The 17,246-nt window shown below is 41.6% G+C and overlaps 1 protein-coding gene across 17 annotated transcripts in view; it reads right to left on the bottom strand.

Moving 5' to 3' along the window:
- KALRN (kalirin RhoGEF kinase) overlaps window positions 1-17,246 on the bottom strand; it is a 653,674-nt gene that overhangs the window by 7,098 nt on the left and 629,330 nt on the right. For all 17 annotated transcript variants that reach the window (XM_020287013.2, XM_020287027.2, XM_020287016.2 and 14 more), the window contains 4 exons: window positions 15,013-15,177; window positions 13,139-13,217; window positions 3,927-4,127; window positions 736-874 (listed from right to left, as the gene is read on the bottom strand). In XM_020287013.2, the coding sequence (XP_020142602.1) occupies window positions 736-874; window positions 3,927-4,127; window positions 13,139-13,217; window positions 15,013-15,177 (584 nt within the window). The remainder of the gene's footprint in view (window positions 1-735; window positions 875-3,926; window positions 4,128-13,138; window positions 13,218-15,012; window positions 15,178-17,246) is intronic.

Here is a 17,246-nt window from a genome sequence, read left to right as displayed (position 1 = left end):
AGCTGTTTGACATTGAAAACCATGTCTTCCTAACTATGCTTTGCTTCTGCATTGAATCCAGAAAAGAATAAATTATTCATTTTGGAGAACAACGGCTCCCTTTTTTTTTTGCCCTTTTTTTTTTTTTTTTTTGAGACAGAGTCTCACTTTGTTGCCCAGGCTAGAGTGAGTGCCGTGGCTTCAGCCTAGCTCACAGCAACCTCAAACTCCTGGGCTCAGGCGATCCTCCTGCCTCAGCCTCCCGAGTAGCTGGGACCACAGGCATGTGCCACCATGCCCGGCTAATTTTTTCTATATATATTAGTTGGCCAATTAGTTTCTTTTTATTTATAGTAGAGACGGGGTCTCGCTCTTGCTCAGGCTGGTTTCGAAAGCCTGACCTCGAGCAATCTGCCCGCCTCGGCCTCCCAGAGTGCTAGGATTACAGGCGTGAGCCGGCCCAAGGGCTCCCTTTTGAGCAGCACAAAAGAGAAGGTGACATTTATAGGCTTCCTTCTATAAAGTTAGATTAGGTAGCTAAAGCTTCCTTACCTTCTCTCACACCAGGTGTCATTGTGACTCTGGTATGTTCTCGTTAATTCATGAATAACGAACTTAAATTGTGTGACAACCTAGTTTCTGTTTAATAGCCATAAGGATTCTAAATAAAATGAATGCAAATTTACGTTCCTCAGAGGTAATGACCAGTAAATTGGACTTAGCTGTTTCCCTGCAGGGGTTGCTATTTCTTATTACCTTTATGTCCAAGTGTGCAACCCTGCAGTTGTGAAGGTACTGCAGAGCTTCCATGATGTCTCGGATGTAGAAAGCTACTTTTTCCTCCATCAATTCATCGTGATTCATAAGGTAGTCTAAGAGCCGGCCATCATCCATCCTAAAAGTAGGGGAGGAAAAGGCAAAGGAACTACATTTGTGAAGAAACAGAATAGCACATGTACAAGTCAGTAGGATCTCTAAGATTTCTCTTACTCCCTGTTACAAATGAAGATCAATGTTGCAACACATGTTTATTTTAGTTAGAGCCCAAACTTAGTGTAATGCTCAAACTAAAATAAATATATTTACAAATGTGGTGTATTTCAGAGAAGAAATCTGTATAACCTTGTTTAAGAAACATTCTGTTTTGTTAACTTTTAAAATTGCTCACAAGGAGAAAGGTCTGACACCCATTTAAGAGGTTAGATTGATAAATAAAAAAAAGCCTTCACCAAGAGACTTTAGCGATATGTGATTAACCATAACCTAGAGGCTGCGAGCAGCCCCACATGTGTTTTCCAAAATAGTTTCATTTGTCAATTTTTAAGTGGGGAAAACAAAAAGTAGGCAAAGTTTGTCCTTGACATTCTTGATCCTTGTTTGAATCCTTTGCCTTCTGGGCAACTTTTCCAGCCTCAAAGACTGTGATTGAGAACATGGCACTACGTAGAGCCAGCCAGACCCAGATTTGAAAGATATTTGAACTCTGTGTTTAGTTTGCCTTGAAGTGAACCATCTTTAAAGTGGAATCAACAACAACAAAATAATAATAATAATACTTACTTCATTATGAGGATTATGCAAGGATCAGAGAGACAATGACGCATTTAAGCATAATAGAGAGCATAAGTAAGTGCTAAATAAATGGTATCTATTTTTAGGCACCCTGTGCCCTCTTACAACAAGGAGTTACCAAATGTCAGGAAGTTTTTCTTTCATGGGCATTGGGCTGTTAAAGGCACAACCCCATGAAATGCCCAGCAGGGGAGCTAGATCCAGGGTCAGAAATTACTTTCCATCACAGTTGAAATCTCCCATGGGCAAGTTTCCTTTTTCTCCTCTTGCTTGTTCCTTCCACTGGTCTCTCCTGCTTTCCTTGGCAGGAGCAAAGGCCAGGACTGATGCAGGACCCTCTGCCTTCCTCTGGCCGTGCTGGGCGTGGGGTAGGAGTGGTCAGAGTGGAGTGGCGTAGGATTGAGCTTGTCAAATGTGTTCCCCTGAACTTCTTGGAGTGATGAAGGTGATGAAGGGAGAAATTATTAAATAACAGTAACACTGCTCCAAGATCAGAAGCTTAGCCACCAAGTTCAAGGTTAGAGCTTTTGGATAATGCGGATGCCCACATCCCACCTCAGGCAGGGAATCGGAATCTCAGTTGCCTGGTAGAGAAAAGCTCTACCAGCAACTCTAGTGGCCGCTGAAGAGGAGGTTCCCAGTCACAGCGTAACAGCATTCAGCACGCGGTTTAGCTCAGGCACTGCCTCTCCACAAACCTTCCCTGAACCCCAAGTCCAACCTTTTAACGTTCTCACAGCAACCCTCGCCAGTGCACGCATTTATTTCTTAGTATTTACCATACTATATTGAAATCATCCAGTCATCTACAGGTCTTCCTCACTATAACTCCTCAAGGACAAGAACAATTATCTTTTCCCTCTTGTTAACCCCGCCCTGGCCCCAGTCTGCACAGGGGTTGGTGCGCCCTGAGTGCTCAGTAAATGTTTGCTAAACTAGTTCAACCCGATATTCATCAATCCACAGCATCTCTGAGAATTTGGAGGAATTCTTCAGTCTTCACAGATGAGAACTGTGGGGCCCAGGAAACTAAGTATTTCACTTCAAATCACAGAGCTGGGATGTGAGCCTGGATTCTTCTTTCCAAGAACAGCTTCTTTCCAGCGCGCTGTGGCAGACTGATAATACCTCCCCTCAGAACAGCAGTCAGCAAGTCCGAAGGGGAAAGGTTCTGCTCTCCTGGACCATCTTGGTACGAAGTCACAATAACTGTTATTGGAACCCAAGCATAGGAGTTGCCTCTTGTAGACAAGGAGAGTTCAAGGGCAATAGAATATGCCTTTTGAGTTAGGAAGCTCCCATTAAACAGGTTAGGCTCTGAAAGATTGTAAATCTGTTTAAGTCCTAAGTGACAAACTACCAACTACCACACAGCTACGTAAAGTTAAGTTACATGCGAACGCTGCTGCTTTATCCCCGCTTGGTTTTTTTTTTTTTTCAAACTATTTAGAAACATAGCCAAAGTTGTTTGCATTTCAGCTTTCTTTTTTTGTCATAAATAAATGTATGCTGAATTACTGCTTCAAAGACCCCCCTTACACACACACCTAGGCCAACAAGCACACAAGAGCAAGACTAAAATGACAGTTGAAAGGCGGACAATGCAGGCGCTTCTCTACTGAATATTGGTTCCCGTGGAGCCGTATACAGCATTGGTCTTTGGTGGAAATGTCTGTCTGCTGCTTAGCCAAGGGCCTCATTATTGCCAACCTGATAACACATTTCTATGTTATTTCTATTACTTCTGAAAGGACTATTTTCTTTAGCCTCTGTAAGATTTCTCTAAACCACAGAGCATGCTGTCTACTCTTAGACTAGGGTGGCGGTGGGGAAAATGACAGTATTGCTCTATTTGATCTATTCCAGGGGCCAAATATATGGTTGCCTAAGCCTCTAGAAAACCTGGAATGAGTGGAATGTTTTGAAGGTCAGATTCTCCCCTACAAGGAATTTCTTGGGTGCTAGACTGGGGATGCTATGGCAGCAGATTGGTGTACAGACCCCTCTCTTTCATCTCAGGTCCACTCTGTCAATCAGCCTACTATCCATATGCTCTTCCTAAATGCCTGCCCAGCCCAAGTCCATAGTGGAAAGAAAATTAAAATTGGAGTGACAGAGATATGGGTTCAAGTCCCAGCTTCTCCACTTCCTAGATTTAAGGAGCTAGTTTTAAAGACTTTCTTTGTTGTTGATTTTCTATTCTATAAAATGAGAATAACATTTATTATTAAATGGAGGAGAGGCTGCCTGTTACATACAGCCCTTTGTAAACTATAGGACACTGTATAAAAGTTAACTGCCTTTTGCATTAATTGTGGGCAAGAGATAACCTAAACAGATGGGGACGACCTTAGAATGACGTCACCTGTACTTACAGTTCCAAAATCAGGATGTAGGACGTGGGGGACTCGTAGGTGTCGTGGAGAGTGATGTACTGGGGGTGCTGCAGGTGCTGGAGCAGGGCGGCCTCGTGGGCAGCCTGCTCCTTCTTCTTCATCTTTTTGCTGACGAATTTCACAGCCACGTCTTTGCGGGTGGCTTTGTGAATGCATTTCTTTACTATTGAGAAACGGCCTCTGGAAAAACAAAAGGGAGAAAGAGTTTTCCAACATTTATCAATCAACTAGGTGTCATTTTACCCACAGATGTGTGAAGTTTTGTGTGAAGCGGTCAAACAGTAGCATTTTATTAGGAATCCTACTCTCCTATATTTTAAATTATAATGTTATCATTCAAAAAAACCCATTTTCCTTCTTTAGCATTTTAGGGTTCTTTGAGTTACAAAAAGCTAACAAATATGATTTTTAGGCAATATATTTCTCTGTCATTTTGAACATTAACCACAGGTTCAGTTTTCTTTTCTAAGCAGGATATATATTTGTATAAAATACAACAATAAAAACAACAACATTAAAAAAGAAGTTCTACTCAATGATAGTTTAAAAACATTTTAAAGAGTCAATTTTCTCATTTTATGTTTATTATATTTTTATTATGGAAAATTTCGAATATACACAAAAATAAAGAGAATAGCAGAATAGATTTCCCATGCAGCTAGCTTTACTAATTATCAGCGTCTTATCAATCTTGTTTCATCTATTCCTTTTCTACCTCCTGCTTTTATTTCTGGAGTATTTTCAGCAAAATCCAGATATCATGTCATTTCATTCATAAATACTTCAGTTTGCATCCTCAACTGGCAAAAACACTTACAAGTATATAACCACCCACAAAATTACCCACCCCTGAGATAGAATGGTTCCCAAATGCAACCCTGTGGAAAGTATTATGGTAAGAGAGCTAAGTAGAAGTGGCACTTGTCAGCAATGGAAGCAGACAAACAGAGAGTCAACAAGGTGACATGGCAGTGCCATCCAAGCCCTGTCCATGAGGTGTCCTAGCCCATGAGCAGAGGAGTGAACAGTCTAGAGACCAGCCCATTCCACCAACAGAAATGGGCGCATCATAGCCACCACTACCATCATCCAACTGACTCCTTGACCTGGCTATATGCTCACTGACCAATTTTCTAATAATACATTTAAAAAATTTTTTTTAGAGATAGGGTCACACTTCTGTTGCCCAGGCTGGAGTGCAGTGGCACAATCATCATTCACTGCATCCTGGAACTCCTGGGCTCCAGCTATCCTACTTCAGCCTCTCAAGTAGCTAGGACTGCAGGCATGCACCGCCACAGCTGGCTAATGTTTAAAAAAATTTTTTGTAGAGACTGGGCCTCACTATGTTGCCCAGACTGGTCTAGACCTCCTGGCCTCAAGTGATCCTCCTGCCTCAGCCTCCCAAAGTGCTGGGATTACAGGCAAGAGCCACTGCGCCCAACCTACTTTTATTCCACTATAGATCTGCATGAAAGAAAAGAAAGTGCTAATCAGTAAAGCAAATATTAGACAAGTATTCATTGAATGCCTATTATATACCAGACATCATTCTTGGCATAATAAACAAGTATTTGGTCAAACTGGCAGTTCTATTTAACATCATCACTCTCTTGTGAGTTGATTATTACTCCTTCCAGGGGACTTTGGATGCATGAAGACAGCAGAATGCTGAGGATAGCTCTCCTAAACTTAGTGGCGATGTCAAGTTACTGCTAGCTTAATTAAAAAAAGTTTGTATTTATGAAAGTTATACACTCTCATGGTTTCAATTAACTCAGTTAGCGTTACAGGTTTGTTATTTTTCAGAAAAATGTATTCCATCCTCCTACTCATCCCTGTTTTTCCTCCCATAGAGGCAGTTTAATTTTAATATATCACTTTAATATAGTTTAGCAGATTGTTGAGATATTTACTTATATGACTCTAAATAGGATGTTTTTTGTGGCTACTTCTTGATTTTTCAATTTTAGTTATTATCTGTTGACATCCCATTATGGAAGATGAATTTTAACCTTTTTCCTCCCTTTGTCCCTACCAAATACCCACTTTCTCCAGCCCCTATCCTCCCCACACAATTATATTATAATCCATATTCAGTGTTTACATGACTGCAATTGTGTCAGTACTATTCACAGCTGAGCCACTAGTAAAGTATGAGTACTTTTGCTTTTTGTGGTGGAATGCATTCTCCAGTCATTTCTGACAAAGAGTCCATGGGAAACAAATTGTTTGAGACTTGCATATCTGATCATTTGCACTTGTTCTATCTTTGTACTTAGTTGTTAGTTTAGCTGAGTATAATTCAGTCGGGAAAATTCTTCGTTCACAATTTTGAAAGAATTATGCTATTGCCTTCCAACCTCGGGTGTTACTGATGATGTTAACTGTTAATGTCCACAGCATGATGGTTCCTAACTTTTTTATATGACCCTTTCTCCTCATAGAAAGTTGGTAGGCCCTTCTCCTTTCCTCAGCGTTGAGAAATTTCACAATGATTTGCCGTGATGTGGGTCTATTTTCATCCACTAGGTTGAGCTCCTATGTGCTCATATCTTTTCATTCTGAAACTATTTTATTTTCTAGAAGTAATTCCTTTTTCTCTGTTTTATCTTTTCTATTCTTTCTGGAACTTCTGTTTTTCAAATTGGACTGTCTAGTCTGTAAGGATATTAATGAGAGTTTTTGGAAGTCTTTTACTGCACAGTCTGTTTCCTTTCAAAAATTTCTTATTTTTGTTCTGTGTGCTATCTCCCATTTTAGAGATTTTCCTCCACTGTTCAGAAATTCGTAGTAGCTGACTCATTTGTTCTTTCTTTCTTTTTTTTTTTTTTTTTTGAGACAGAGTCTGGCTTTGTTGCCCAGGCTAGAGTAAGTGCCATGGCATCAGCCTAGCTCACAGCAACCTCAAACTCCTGGTCTCGAGCAATCCTCCTGCCTGGGCCCCCCGAGTAGCTGGGACTACAGGCACATGCCACCATGCCTGGCTAATTTTTTCTATATATATTAGTTGGTCAATTAATTTCTTTCTATTTATAGTAGAGACAGGGGTCTTGCTCTTGCTCAGGCTGGTTTCTAACTCCTGACCTCGAGCGATCCGCCCGCCTTGGCATCCCAGAGTGTTAGGATTACAGGCGTGAGCCACCGCGCCCAGCTGACTCATTTATTTCACCTTTACTCCTGAAGGACACTTCTGCTAGATGTAGAATTCATGGTTGCCAGGTCTTTTCTTTCACCACTGTGGCTCCGGCAGCTCTGTGGTCATCTAGCCTCCATGGATTCTGACAAGAAATCTGCAGTCATTCAAGCCACTGTTCCCCCTAAATATAATGTGTTACTTTTCCTCTTGCTGCTTTCAAGATTTTTGTTTTGTATATGGTTTTCAGCAATTTGATTATAATGTGTCTGGGCATGGGTCTTTCTGTTTATCCTCCTTAGGTCACTGAGCTTCCTTACAAATTTGTGTCTTTCATCAGATTGGAACATTTTCAGCCAGTATGTCTTCAAAATTTTTTTCTGCACCAATCACTTTCCCCTCTCCCACAGGAGTTCCAAAATGACATGAGTGTTAGACCTTTTGATATTTTCCCATAGGTCCCTGGGGTTATGTTTAATATTTTAAAAATATTTTTCTCTCTTCTCTTTAAGTCGTATAATTTACATTTCTCTATCTTTGATTTCACTGACTCCTCCATCATCTCAAATTCTGCTGTTGAGCCCATCCAGTCTTTTTTGAGACAGTCTCCCTCTGTCATCCAGGTTAGAGTGCAGTGGTGTCATCATAGCTAACTGCAACCTCAAACTCCTGGGCTCAAGGGGTCCTCCTCCTGCCTCAGCTTCCCAAGTGGCCATGTCTACAGGCACGCAACACCATACCCAGCTAATTTTTCTATTTTCTGTAGAGACGGGTTTTTGCTTTTTCTCGGGCTGGTCTCAAACTCTAACCTCAAGCAATCCTCCCACCTAGACCTCCCAGAGTGCTAGGACTATAGGTGTGAATATTCAATAAATTTTTAAATTTCAGATATTATATTTTTTAGTTATACAATTGCCACTTAAAAAAATAATTTCTTTCCAGCCATATGTAAGATAGAAAAAAGAAAAAAAAATAATAATAATAATTTCTTTTTCTTTTCTGTGTACTTGTATCTTTCTGTCTATTTCCAGAGTGATCACCTTTTTCTCCTTCATGGAGATGGTTATAATAGCTGTTTGACACTCTTTGTGTAATAATTCCAACATCTGAATCATCTCAGAGCTGGTATCTGCTGATTGATTTTTTTAACCTGAGAATTCTTCAGATTTTTCTGATTTTTGTTATGTGGAATAATCCTAAACATTTGATATTATGCTATAAGACTGTGGTCCTGTTAAAATCCTCTGAAATGATTTTTTTTGTTTATTTGTATGTTTTAGTCGGCAATCAACCTGGTAAGAATCAGACTACAAGTTCTGTCTCACCTTCTGTGGGAGGTGGTTCTATTGTCAGTTCAGTTTTCAAACTATTTGCTACCGTGTTTAGGGCTGCTCCTCATCAGCACCACTCAAAGTTTGGTCTGGGACTAATCAGTCACTGCAGGGTGACTGAGCAGTGGGTAATATTGTAGTTCAGTTCTCCAAGCCTTGCTGTATTGCTTTGTGTGTGTCTTGTACATGCACACATTTATAAGTGCCCCAGGATTTGTGCTGTTTCCGAATTAGGGGATCCCCTTCTTTTGCTTTCTCCCCACTGGGATTTCCCCCACGTTCTTTGACTCCCCGGCCTACTTTTTGTGGTTGTCTGGCCAAGAAGTTGGAATTGCCTCAGAGTTTTAGCTTCCTGCACCATCAGGCAGTTCACATGACTGCCCTTGGGGTGAAGCAGTGAGAGAAAAGAGAGAGAGAAAGAAAAAATGCAGGAATTTCTCTGCTCTTTCCAGCACAAAGGGAGGACCCCTTTACCCTGTCCTTTGGCCAGAAACGTGGGTTTTCCTTGGAGTTTTGGCTCTCTGTGCACGCTGCACAGCTCTCTGATTTGGCCCATGCTTGAGTCCAAGCTGGGGAGATAAAGAAGAATGAAAGAAAAAAAAAAACGAAAACGAACAGAAATCTCACTGCCACTGTCTTTGTCATTCTTCAGGTCTTGACTTCCCTCTCCAATCCTCCTGTTATTTACTTTTCAGAATCCTCAGGTAACTGCTTTTTGTTTTTTGTCCGGGGACTCTAGTTGTAACCGGTGGGAGACAAAGGCGACAGTGGCCTTACTCCATCTGGGCTGGCACTGGGGCTTGGCTCATTTTAAAAGTTCAAGGCTATTAATAAAAAGCTACTTGGAAGCTCCGAGTGCATGGGCAGAGCCTGTCAACTTTTACTTTAGGGTGATTGGACTGGACTATTTACTTGGGGAAGCTCTGTAATTAGTATCTCTAAGTCTTTCCTCTTGGGCTGGCCAGAGCCTCCTACTTTCTGCCTAGAGGGTAAAGCCCTGGTTGTTACTTTGGAGAGCACTGGGGTTCTCAGTCTCCAGCATGCATACACTCTCATAATGTTCCCGTTTGTAGTGCGGTTCAACCCCCTCGACTGTGCCTGCTGTCCCCAAGGACAGAGATGCACCATTTTACCCTTTCAAGAAAATAGGGCGACTTCTGGGGCCCCCTCTCTTGGGGCCCCAGAACCTCGTCCATGAAAAAAATAAAAAAAATAAAAAAAAAGAAAAGAAAAGAAAACTCCAGTGTTACCCTGGGTGGAGGAGGACAACCGTACAGATGCCTGAAGCTGGGGAGGAGCTCCGGAGCCACAGCCTACCCCTTGGGAATGCCAACTGGTTGCCTGTGTAGGCTCTAAAAAGGTAGCAGTCCCGGGCCTCTAGGTAAGGATGGCGGGCTGCACACAGGCATCTGTTTTCACTCTCTCCTGAGACAGAACTTCTCAAACACTTTCAGCCAGCCCTTCCAATTTTAGCATCCTCTTTCTAGCTACTCCAGAGGTACCTGATGCCGCCCATACTTGAGCTTTGGGGAATTCTGCTGCAAATGTATACAGCCCCTCATTTGATCCCATGGCTGACACAGGTCTCCTGGTCATTTCTCCCTCTTTCATTTGTGTTTTTTCCTTCTAATACTTTATTGTTGTCTCTTCTTCCAATGTCCTCATCCTTATGTGCCTACTTAAAAAACTTCCTCTGTTATGGTTTTTTGTTGTTTGTGTTTTTGTTTTTTGTTTTTGGAGACAGAGTCTCCGTGTGTCACCTGGGCTAGAGTGCAGTGGCATCAGCCTAGCTCACAGCAACTTCAACTCCTGGGCTCAAGCGATCCTCCTGCGTCAGCCTCCCAGATTGCAGGGATTATAGACCTGAGCCACTGCATCTGGCCCTCTATTGTAGTTTAATGACGTCTAGAAGGGAGTGAAAATAGGCAAATGTGTTATCTGCCAACAGATGCCAGATACCTGCCACACTTTTAACCAGAGGCCCAACACTGCTACCTTTTTGGGTTCTGTACAGGCAGCCAGTCAGCATTCCCAGGGACAATATGCCCCTGGCTTCTTTAAACTGCACTGGCACCTATGTAGTTTATTATGCCATGTTAAATATGCCAGTTAAATATGCCATGCTCACGTGTTCTTTCCTTTTATTCATGTGCTGTAGAAGTGAAGATGTTCCTTCTATCACCATGGTTTTTATAATATTTAATCACTGGAGAGCACTTTGTAACAGGAGAGTCATGTAGGCCCAGGATTCTAGGTTTAGGCATGCTGGAAAAAGTTTTTTTTTTCCTCTCTCAATTGCTTTTCTTTTTCTTTTTTTGCCACCCAGACACTGACTTCTGCTGCATGTCAAGTGCACTTCCTCGTGCTTCCACCACCTGTCAATCATTTTGAGTCTTTAATTAGGACTCTTCCAAGGACACTCTGACATCCCAGAGAGTGATGCGTCCACGCGGCTTCTCGCCCTCTTTCCCAGATCATGTCAACAGACATGGTCAAGAGAGGAGCTTCCTACTTCTTAGGGAAACATTTTAGAGGGTGGATTTTAAAAGTGTGGGTGGGGTCACGGAGCTTTGGTGCTTTGGAAATGCTGAGTCTCGGGAAGGAACAGAAACTCGCTGTGCCTGACAAAATGGCCTCCACTCCCCTGCAGCCAGCACACTGAACGTTCAGATGTTGTGTGGCCAAAAGTTGTACTGCCCCCTGAAAAGTAGATACTCATCAAAAGCAAAGCCGGACACTGCTGAAAGGGCTTCCAGGCACCAGCTGTGTCCACAGCTGTTCATGCTGGCGAAAGCTGACTCACTTGTATGGCCCTAGCACAGAAATATTTCATGTGTCTCATGTAAGAATCTCCATGTTTTATTTCTATTATGCTAATGTATAACATTTTGAAAGATCTTCTGAAAATATGAGAATTATTCTTAGGAGAGAAAAAAGCTTCAGGCTCTTGGTGATGAGGTTTTTTTTTTTCTTTTTTAAGAAAACAACTATTGATTACTTTGAATCAGATTGATCTCCCCTTTGAGAAACAGCAGAACATCCATCTATTCTGCCAAAACATGCCTATGGCTAACAACAGCAAACACATGTTTGAGGGAGGAACTACCTGGGGCATCTAGGTGACAGAACCAGCTTCATTTAGAACCAGCCGGTGATTTGGTTTGCTCATTATTAGGCTCATATCTAGCTTCACAAACTTCAATATAACAGCAAACTAGATTTCAATTACTAGACTTATTTTTGACAATAATTGTTATGATGAGAAATGACAGATACTAGTCTTTGTTTTACTAGAGTTGCGGAGCCCAGAATTTGAATCCTGGCTGTACACTTACTAGTTGTGGGACCTTGAGGGAATTACTGAACTTCCCTGAGCCTGAGTTTCCTTTACTGAAAATATACTCAAACACTACCTCACAGTGTTAAAAGGATTAGATTAAATACTGTTTGTATAGTACATGCATAGGAAATGGAACACTACAGATGCTCAGAGATAAACAGCATCATCACATACATTTCCTTTGGCCTTTGTTTGTTTGTTTGTTTGGCTACACAAAGAAGACAGGAAAGTAGAGCTGAAGTTTGTTTTTGATGAAAGATACTGTAATGAAATTACATTGTGACTCCTGCATAAGAAACAGAAATAATGAACATTCTGGCTTCCTCCCACAATCTCTGTTACAACCACCATACTTAGGAGATTTTATACTTCATTTAGAGACGCCAACCAGAGATCCAGATGATGCCAATGGCCCCTTGTTAGCAGGTTCTCTTTCATTTCTCCTTCCAGGCTGGGTGGGTAACTTGTAAGGTCAACACACATTCCTCACCCAGACCAAATGGAGACCAATGCATGCACAGGAATGAACTCCTTTTGTTTCTCTCCCATCAACTATTTTATGGGCCAGGTGATAGATTTTTTTTCATTTTTTCATTTTTCTATTGAAAGTCATATTTTTATTCTGTTTATTTTTGAGGGCGCACTAACCAAAAGAGAGGGGTAGGCATAGAGAAAGAGAGAGAGAGAGAGAGAAAGTACCATATGCACGTATATATGTGGGGGGCATAGATTGGAAATACTCACAAAACAATTGATGTGCTTGACACATGGACATACGTAGAGGGGTATACCCAACAATTAATGACTATACATTCTTCTCAAGATGTGGAACTCTTGTAAAAAGTGGAACTTTTAACAAAAATTGACCACGGACTACTCATAGAGGAAGTCCCAACAAAAATCAGGGAATCAATATCATATAGACTAAGTTCTCTGACCACAATGCAAATTAAGGTAGAAATCAGTAACAAAAAGATACTTTTAAGAATCTCATACATTAAAAAATCTCATACATCTTAAAACATTTTTCCATTATAAGTGGGTCATAGAAAAATTCATAGTTGAAGAAAACATATATAGAACTCAATAATAATGAAAATACCATATATCAAGACTTAGAAAATATGGCTAAAATTGTACTGTGAAGAACATTTTGATCCATCAATTCTTATGTTAGAAAAGAATAAAGGCAGAGAGTTGATGAATGAAGCACCTAAGTTAAGAAGTTAGAAAAAGAAGTAGGAAGTACACATAAATATTCTCATCATTTTCATACTATAGAGAGAATAAAACTACAAAAGAAACAATTACAAAAATAAGTCATTGCTCTGTTGTGCTGTTGCTACATACTTATGAACGAAGGCAGAGAACACTGTGTCATTACCTTCCAATTTCATTCAGCTCAGTATAAGCCGAATCAAAATTTTCCTTCCAAGAAATGGTGGCACCATCAGCAGCAGCATCTTTGGAAGAGAGAAAATCGTTGATGATATTGAGGATGTCATAGAAAAATAAAGAAAACGTTAGCAGAAAAGCTCCAGCATAAACCCAAAGCAACTCTCATGGCTAAATATGGAATCTAACTCAGTGGGAAAATGCCACGATTCTCTGGAATGTTATTTGAAAGTATTAAATATATCATCCAAGGGAAACTGACATGACAGAGTCAGACTCTCTCTGCCATCTACTTAAATGGGGGGGAAACTCAGCACAATCAGATGTGTGACTTCTGGATATTTTAAAACAGAAATTTGGTTGAAAAAATAAAAAGGGGGAGGAAAAAAACACTGTGAAGACCTAGAAACGCCAGTGAGAATTAGGGTCTTAGGGAGGCTGCAGAGAGAAAAGAGGGGAAAAGCAACAGGGTCAAGAAAGGAGAGAAAGAAAAGATATTCCAAAAATGTCTCATTCTCACCCCGCTGTTCTTAGCATTCATGAGCTTATCTGCTGCATTGAATGATTTAACTTAGCCTGCAATATATGCCCAAGTAGACTCTTTGACAGCGTATGCTCGTATGATGTGTGAATTTCCTGGCCATGATTTATACACACACACACACACACACACACACACACACACACACAGAGGCATGCACACCAATACACATCCGTGTTGTCTGCTGGGGACCCAGGCTCGCAAGGAGCACACTGCACAGTGGTTGTGCAGGCGCAGGGCTGAGTCAGTGGCTGGGGAGGAGAGAGGCCAAGTCACAGCGCTGCTGGTCTGACCCCAGAGCCGGTCCCTGCGGGCTGCTCAGAGCACAGCCTGGCTGAGACCGAAGGTGGATTGTCCACATTGAATGCTGAGGAAACAAAGAACCAGAGCCAAGGTTTCCCAGTGAGTCACAGGCCCTGGGAACAAAGTCAAAGCCACTGGGAGGGAGCTAACCGGGCTGGCAGTGGGGGCCCAGCTGGAGAGCATTTCCGGATTCAGCTGGGGACAGGGGTGTAGCCCAAGGCTGTAAAGGGGTTCCCAAGCCCCCTCTAGAGACTGCAGGATTCCCGTAACCCAAAGAGAGGCAGGTAAACCACTCCCTACCCCTGCACACCCCCCTCATAGACCACTCCCTTGCACGGCCCCAAATCCCACTACTTGGAGATTTCTTTAGGCTGGCAAGTTTCCTCTACCAAATGTCCCCAAAACCAAGGTGACTTGGTGGGCAAGATAAGGACCATGTTTGTAAAATACTCATATTTAACTAGTTTTATGTTTATCTTAGTTAATTTCTCAACAAATCTACACAAAAATATACCCATGTTAAGAAATTCTGGGATACTTAGGAGTGAGGAAACTATCAAATATCTATTTTGTGGTGAAGTCCTTCAAGCAGGTTGCTTTCTCTTCCCTTAAGTTGGTGACGGGGCTGTCCCTAACGCTGGTAGCATGACTGTGCCTGGCAGGGGTGTCCAGGGAGGAGGCTTTGTATTCCTGTCTCTGAGGAGGAGCAGACAGCAGCCCAGGGACTCATGACTCTTGACTCTGTTCCTCTCTGTTCTGGGAGACACACCCGGTCCCCCAGGGTGTTGGCAGGCCCAAGATTAGGCTTGGGGGCAGATCTAACATCTTCCCAAGATGCCTGGAGTCACGTTTTATGGAAACACTCTCCATCAGGCCTCTAAAATGTTGCTTGACTGAAGCTGAAGCAGCTTCAGGTCACTTCTCACATGGTGGCCAGTGAGCAGCCAGTGCCAGTGGGCCTGTCACAGCTGGCCAGGTGCCTCCACTGCCTGGGGGTCGTGGGCTTGGCCGGGACTCACCGTATTCTGGAAGTCGCACAAACTCCGAGGGCTCGCTAGGAAGGCTGATTCCCCAGGGGTTACTGGCACTGACTCTGAACTGATAAGGACACCCAGGACTAAGGTCTTCGATGACGAGGTAAGTGTCCAAGGTCGAAGCTACCGATTGCTGCCAGATCTGAGAACCTAGTGACAGTTTCCCAGAAGAGAGAAAGAGAAAATGCACAGGGACATTGTTTCAAAGACCTTCAGCAAACAAAGAAAGGAAAATTGACACATTTAATTTAAGGGACAGTTATGGGCCAACTGTGGCAGTTTGGGTTCAGTTTCCTAAATGATTGAATAAATGGTGAGGGGTGTGGAAGAAGTTGGCCCATAGATTCTGTCCTTTTTCAAATGTGCAAATGTGAGAGTGAGCAGAGACAGAAGAGCAGAATTTACAGGGGATATGTGGTAAATTTTTAATACGCTAGAAGAATATATTATAAATTTATTAAAAAATGAGAAAAAATATGCATTTGGAAACGGAAACAAAATGGAAATTAACATGTATTGAGCACTATAAACATGTAAAGTAATGTGGAAGGTTTCTAGTGTCTTCAACATAATTCTCTCATTTAATTTTCTCATGTAAATCCACACAAACCCAATGATGTAGAGAGCATTAATCCTACATAATCCTTTATCCAAAGGAACTGAGCCTCAGAAATATTAAACAATTTGCCCAAGAGAACTTAGTTAACAAGATGCACTATTAACTGAATAGTTATAAGGCAAATATGAACTTTATGGAATGTGTCTCCCAGCTCAGCATTAACACCTTGGTGAGGACCCTGGAGACCTAAGCATGAATGGCTTAAGAAAGATGCAAAAATAAATAGTTTAATTTCAATTAAACTAGGGCAGGCTTAATAAAAGAGACACAGAAAAAAAGTTAAAATAGTAAGAGTATCAGAAAGTAGAGTAAAATGAATAATTTTGGTTTGGTGAGGCAGCAAGCAGTTGCTTTCAATTTGATCGTGCGATTCATTATGTGGCTCAGAGATTTGTTATTAACAATTAAAGCTATCTGGAACCTTTTTATTTTAACTAATTCTTCTTTATAACAAGATGGAAATCTCAGTTATTTCTAACCCCTGAAGAAATACATGAACTTTTAGAGCAAGTAAACATTAACAAATTTTAAAAGTATAAGTTGCACAATTTTAAACTGCACAATTAAAAACTATATATTGTCTCTAAATTTTATCTGGAGGCAGGAGGTATCTCATCACACTACCCTGGTTATTTATCTGGGACAAAGATCACTAATTATTAACCACTTGGGTACGGCGCTCACTGGCCACAAAACCTTGCCCACAGCCGGCACTCATTGTCCGCACGATAGTTTGTGCTGTGCATTGATGACAAATCCGTTTTGCTCTTGTGTGATGAGGAAAGCTTGAAAGCACTGAAAGCTTGTTTTACTTTATGGGGAGCTTTACTTGTAATGTAAATCAGAATAGGTAACATATAAATATATGTTTTTATTACATCATTTTTAAATGTTCACAATTTTATTTTGATAAATGAAAAATCAGAAAAGTCAAGTTTTGTTATTAACGCTAAAGTCGACGCTCGGCTGCGTGCCTTCATATCATGGCTGTCGGCTAAAGTCGCTGTGCGCATTCATCTGTGGCTATCGACTATGGTCCACACTCGTACCGAAGTGGTTAATAGCAAACTAGAGAGCTGGGTTTTACTGCTGGCTCTGCCTCTTACTAACTACAACCTTGTGTTTCTTTCTTTTTCTTTTTTTTTTTTTTTAAGAGACAGGGTCTGGCCCTGTCACCCAGGCTGGAGTACAGTGGCCCAATTATAGCTCACTGTAGCCTCGGCTCCTGGGCTCAAGCTGTCCTCCTACCTCAGCCTTTTGAATAGTTGGGACTATGGGCATGATGCTTAGCTTATTTTTAAAGCATTTTTTTTTTTGTAGAGATGGGGTCTTGCTATGTTGTCCAGGCTGGTCTCAAACTCCTGGCCTCACACAATCCTCCCTCCTTGGCCTCTCAAAGTGCTAAGATTACAGGTGTGAGCCACTGTGCCCAGTCAACCTTGTTTTTCTTAAGTTTCTTTAGGCCTTAGCCTACTCATCTATAAAGTGGGCCCAATTGTCCTCAATCGTGATTGAGCATGTTAATTAGAGAAGTGCACGTGAAGACACTTTGAAACCTGTCCCAGGTTATAAACATGTCGGGGAGGGGGTTACATCATCT

Source organism: Microcebus murinus, chromosome 1 (assembly GCF_040939455.1).
Source record: "Microcebus murinus isolate Inina chromosome 1, M.murinus_Inina_mat1.0, whole genome shotgun sequence".
In the NCBI taxonomy this organism is placed as follows: domain Eukaryota; kingdom Metazoa; phylum Chordata; class Mammalia; order Primates; family Cheirogaleidae; genus Microcebus; species Microcebus murinus.
The sequence above is the reverse complement of the archived record's forward strand: the minus strand, read 5'-3'. Positions and strand labels throughout refer to the sequence as shown.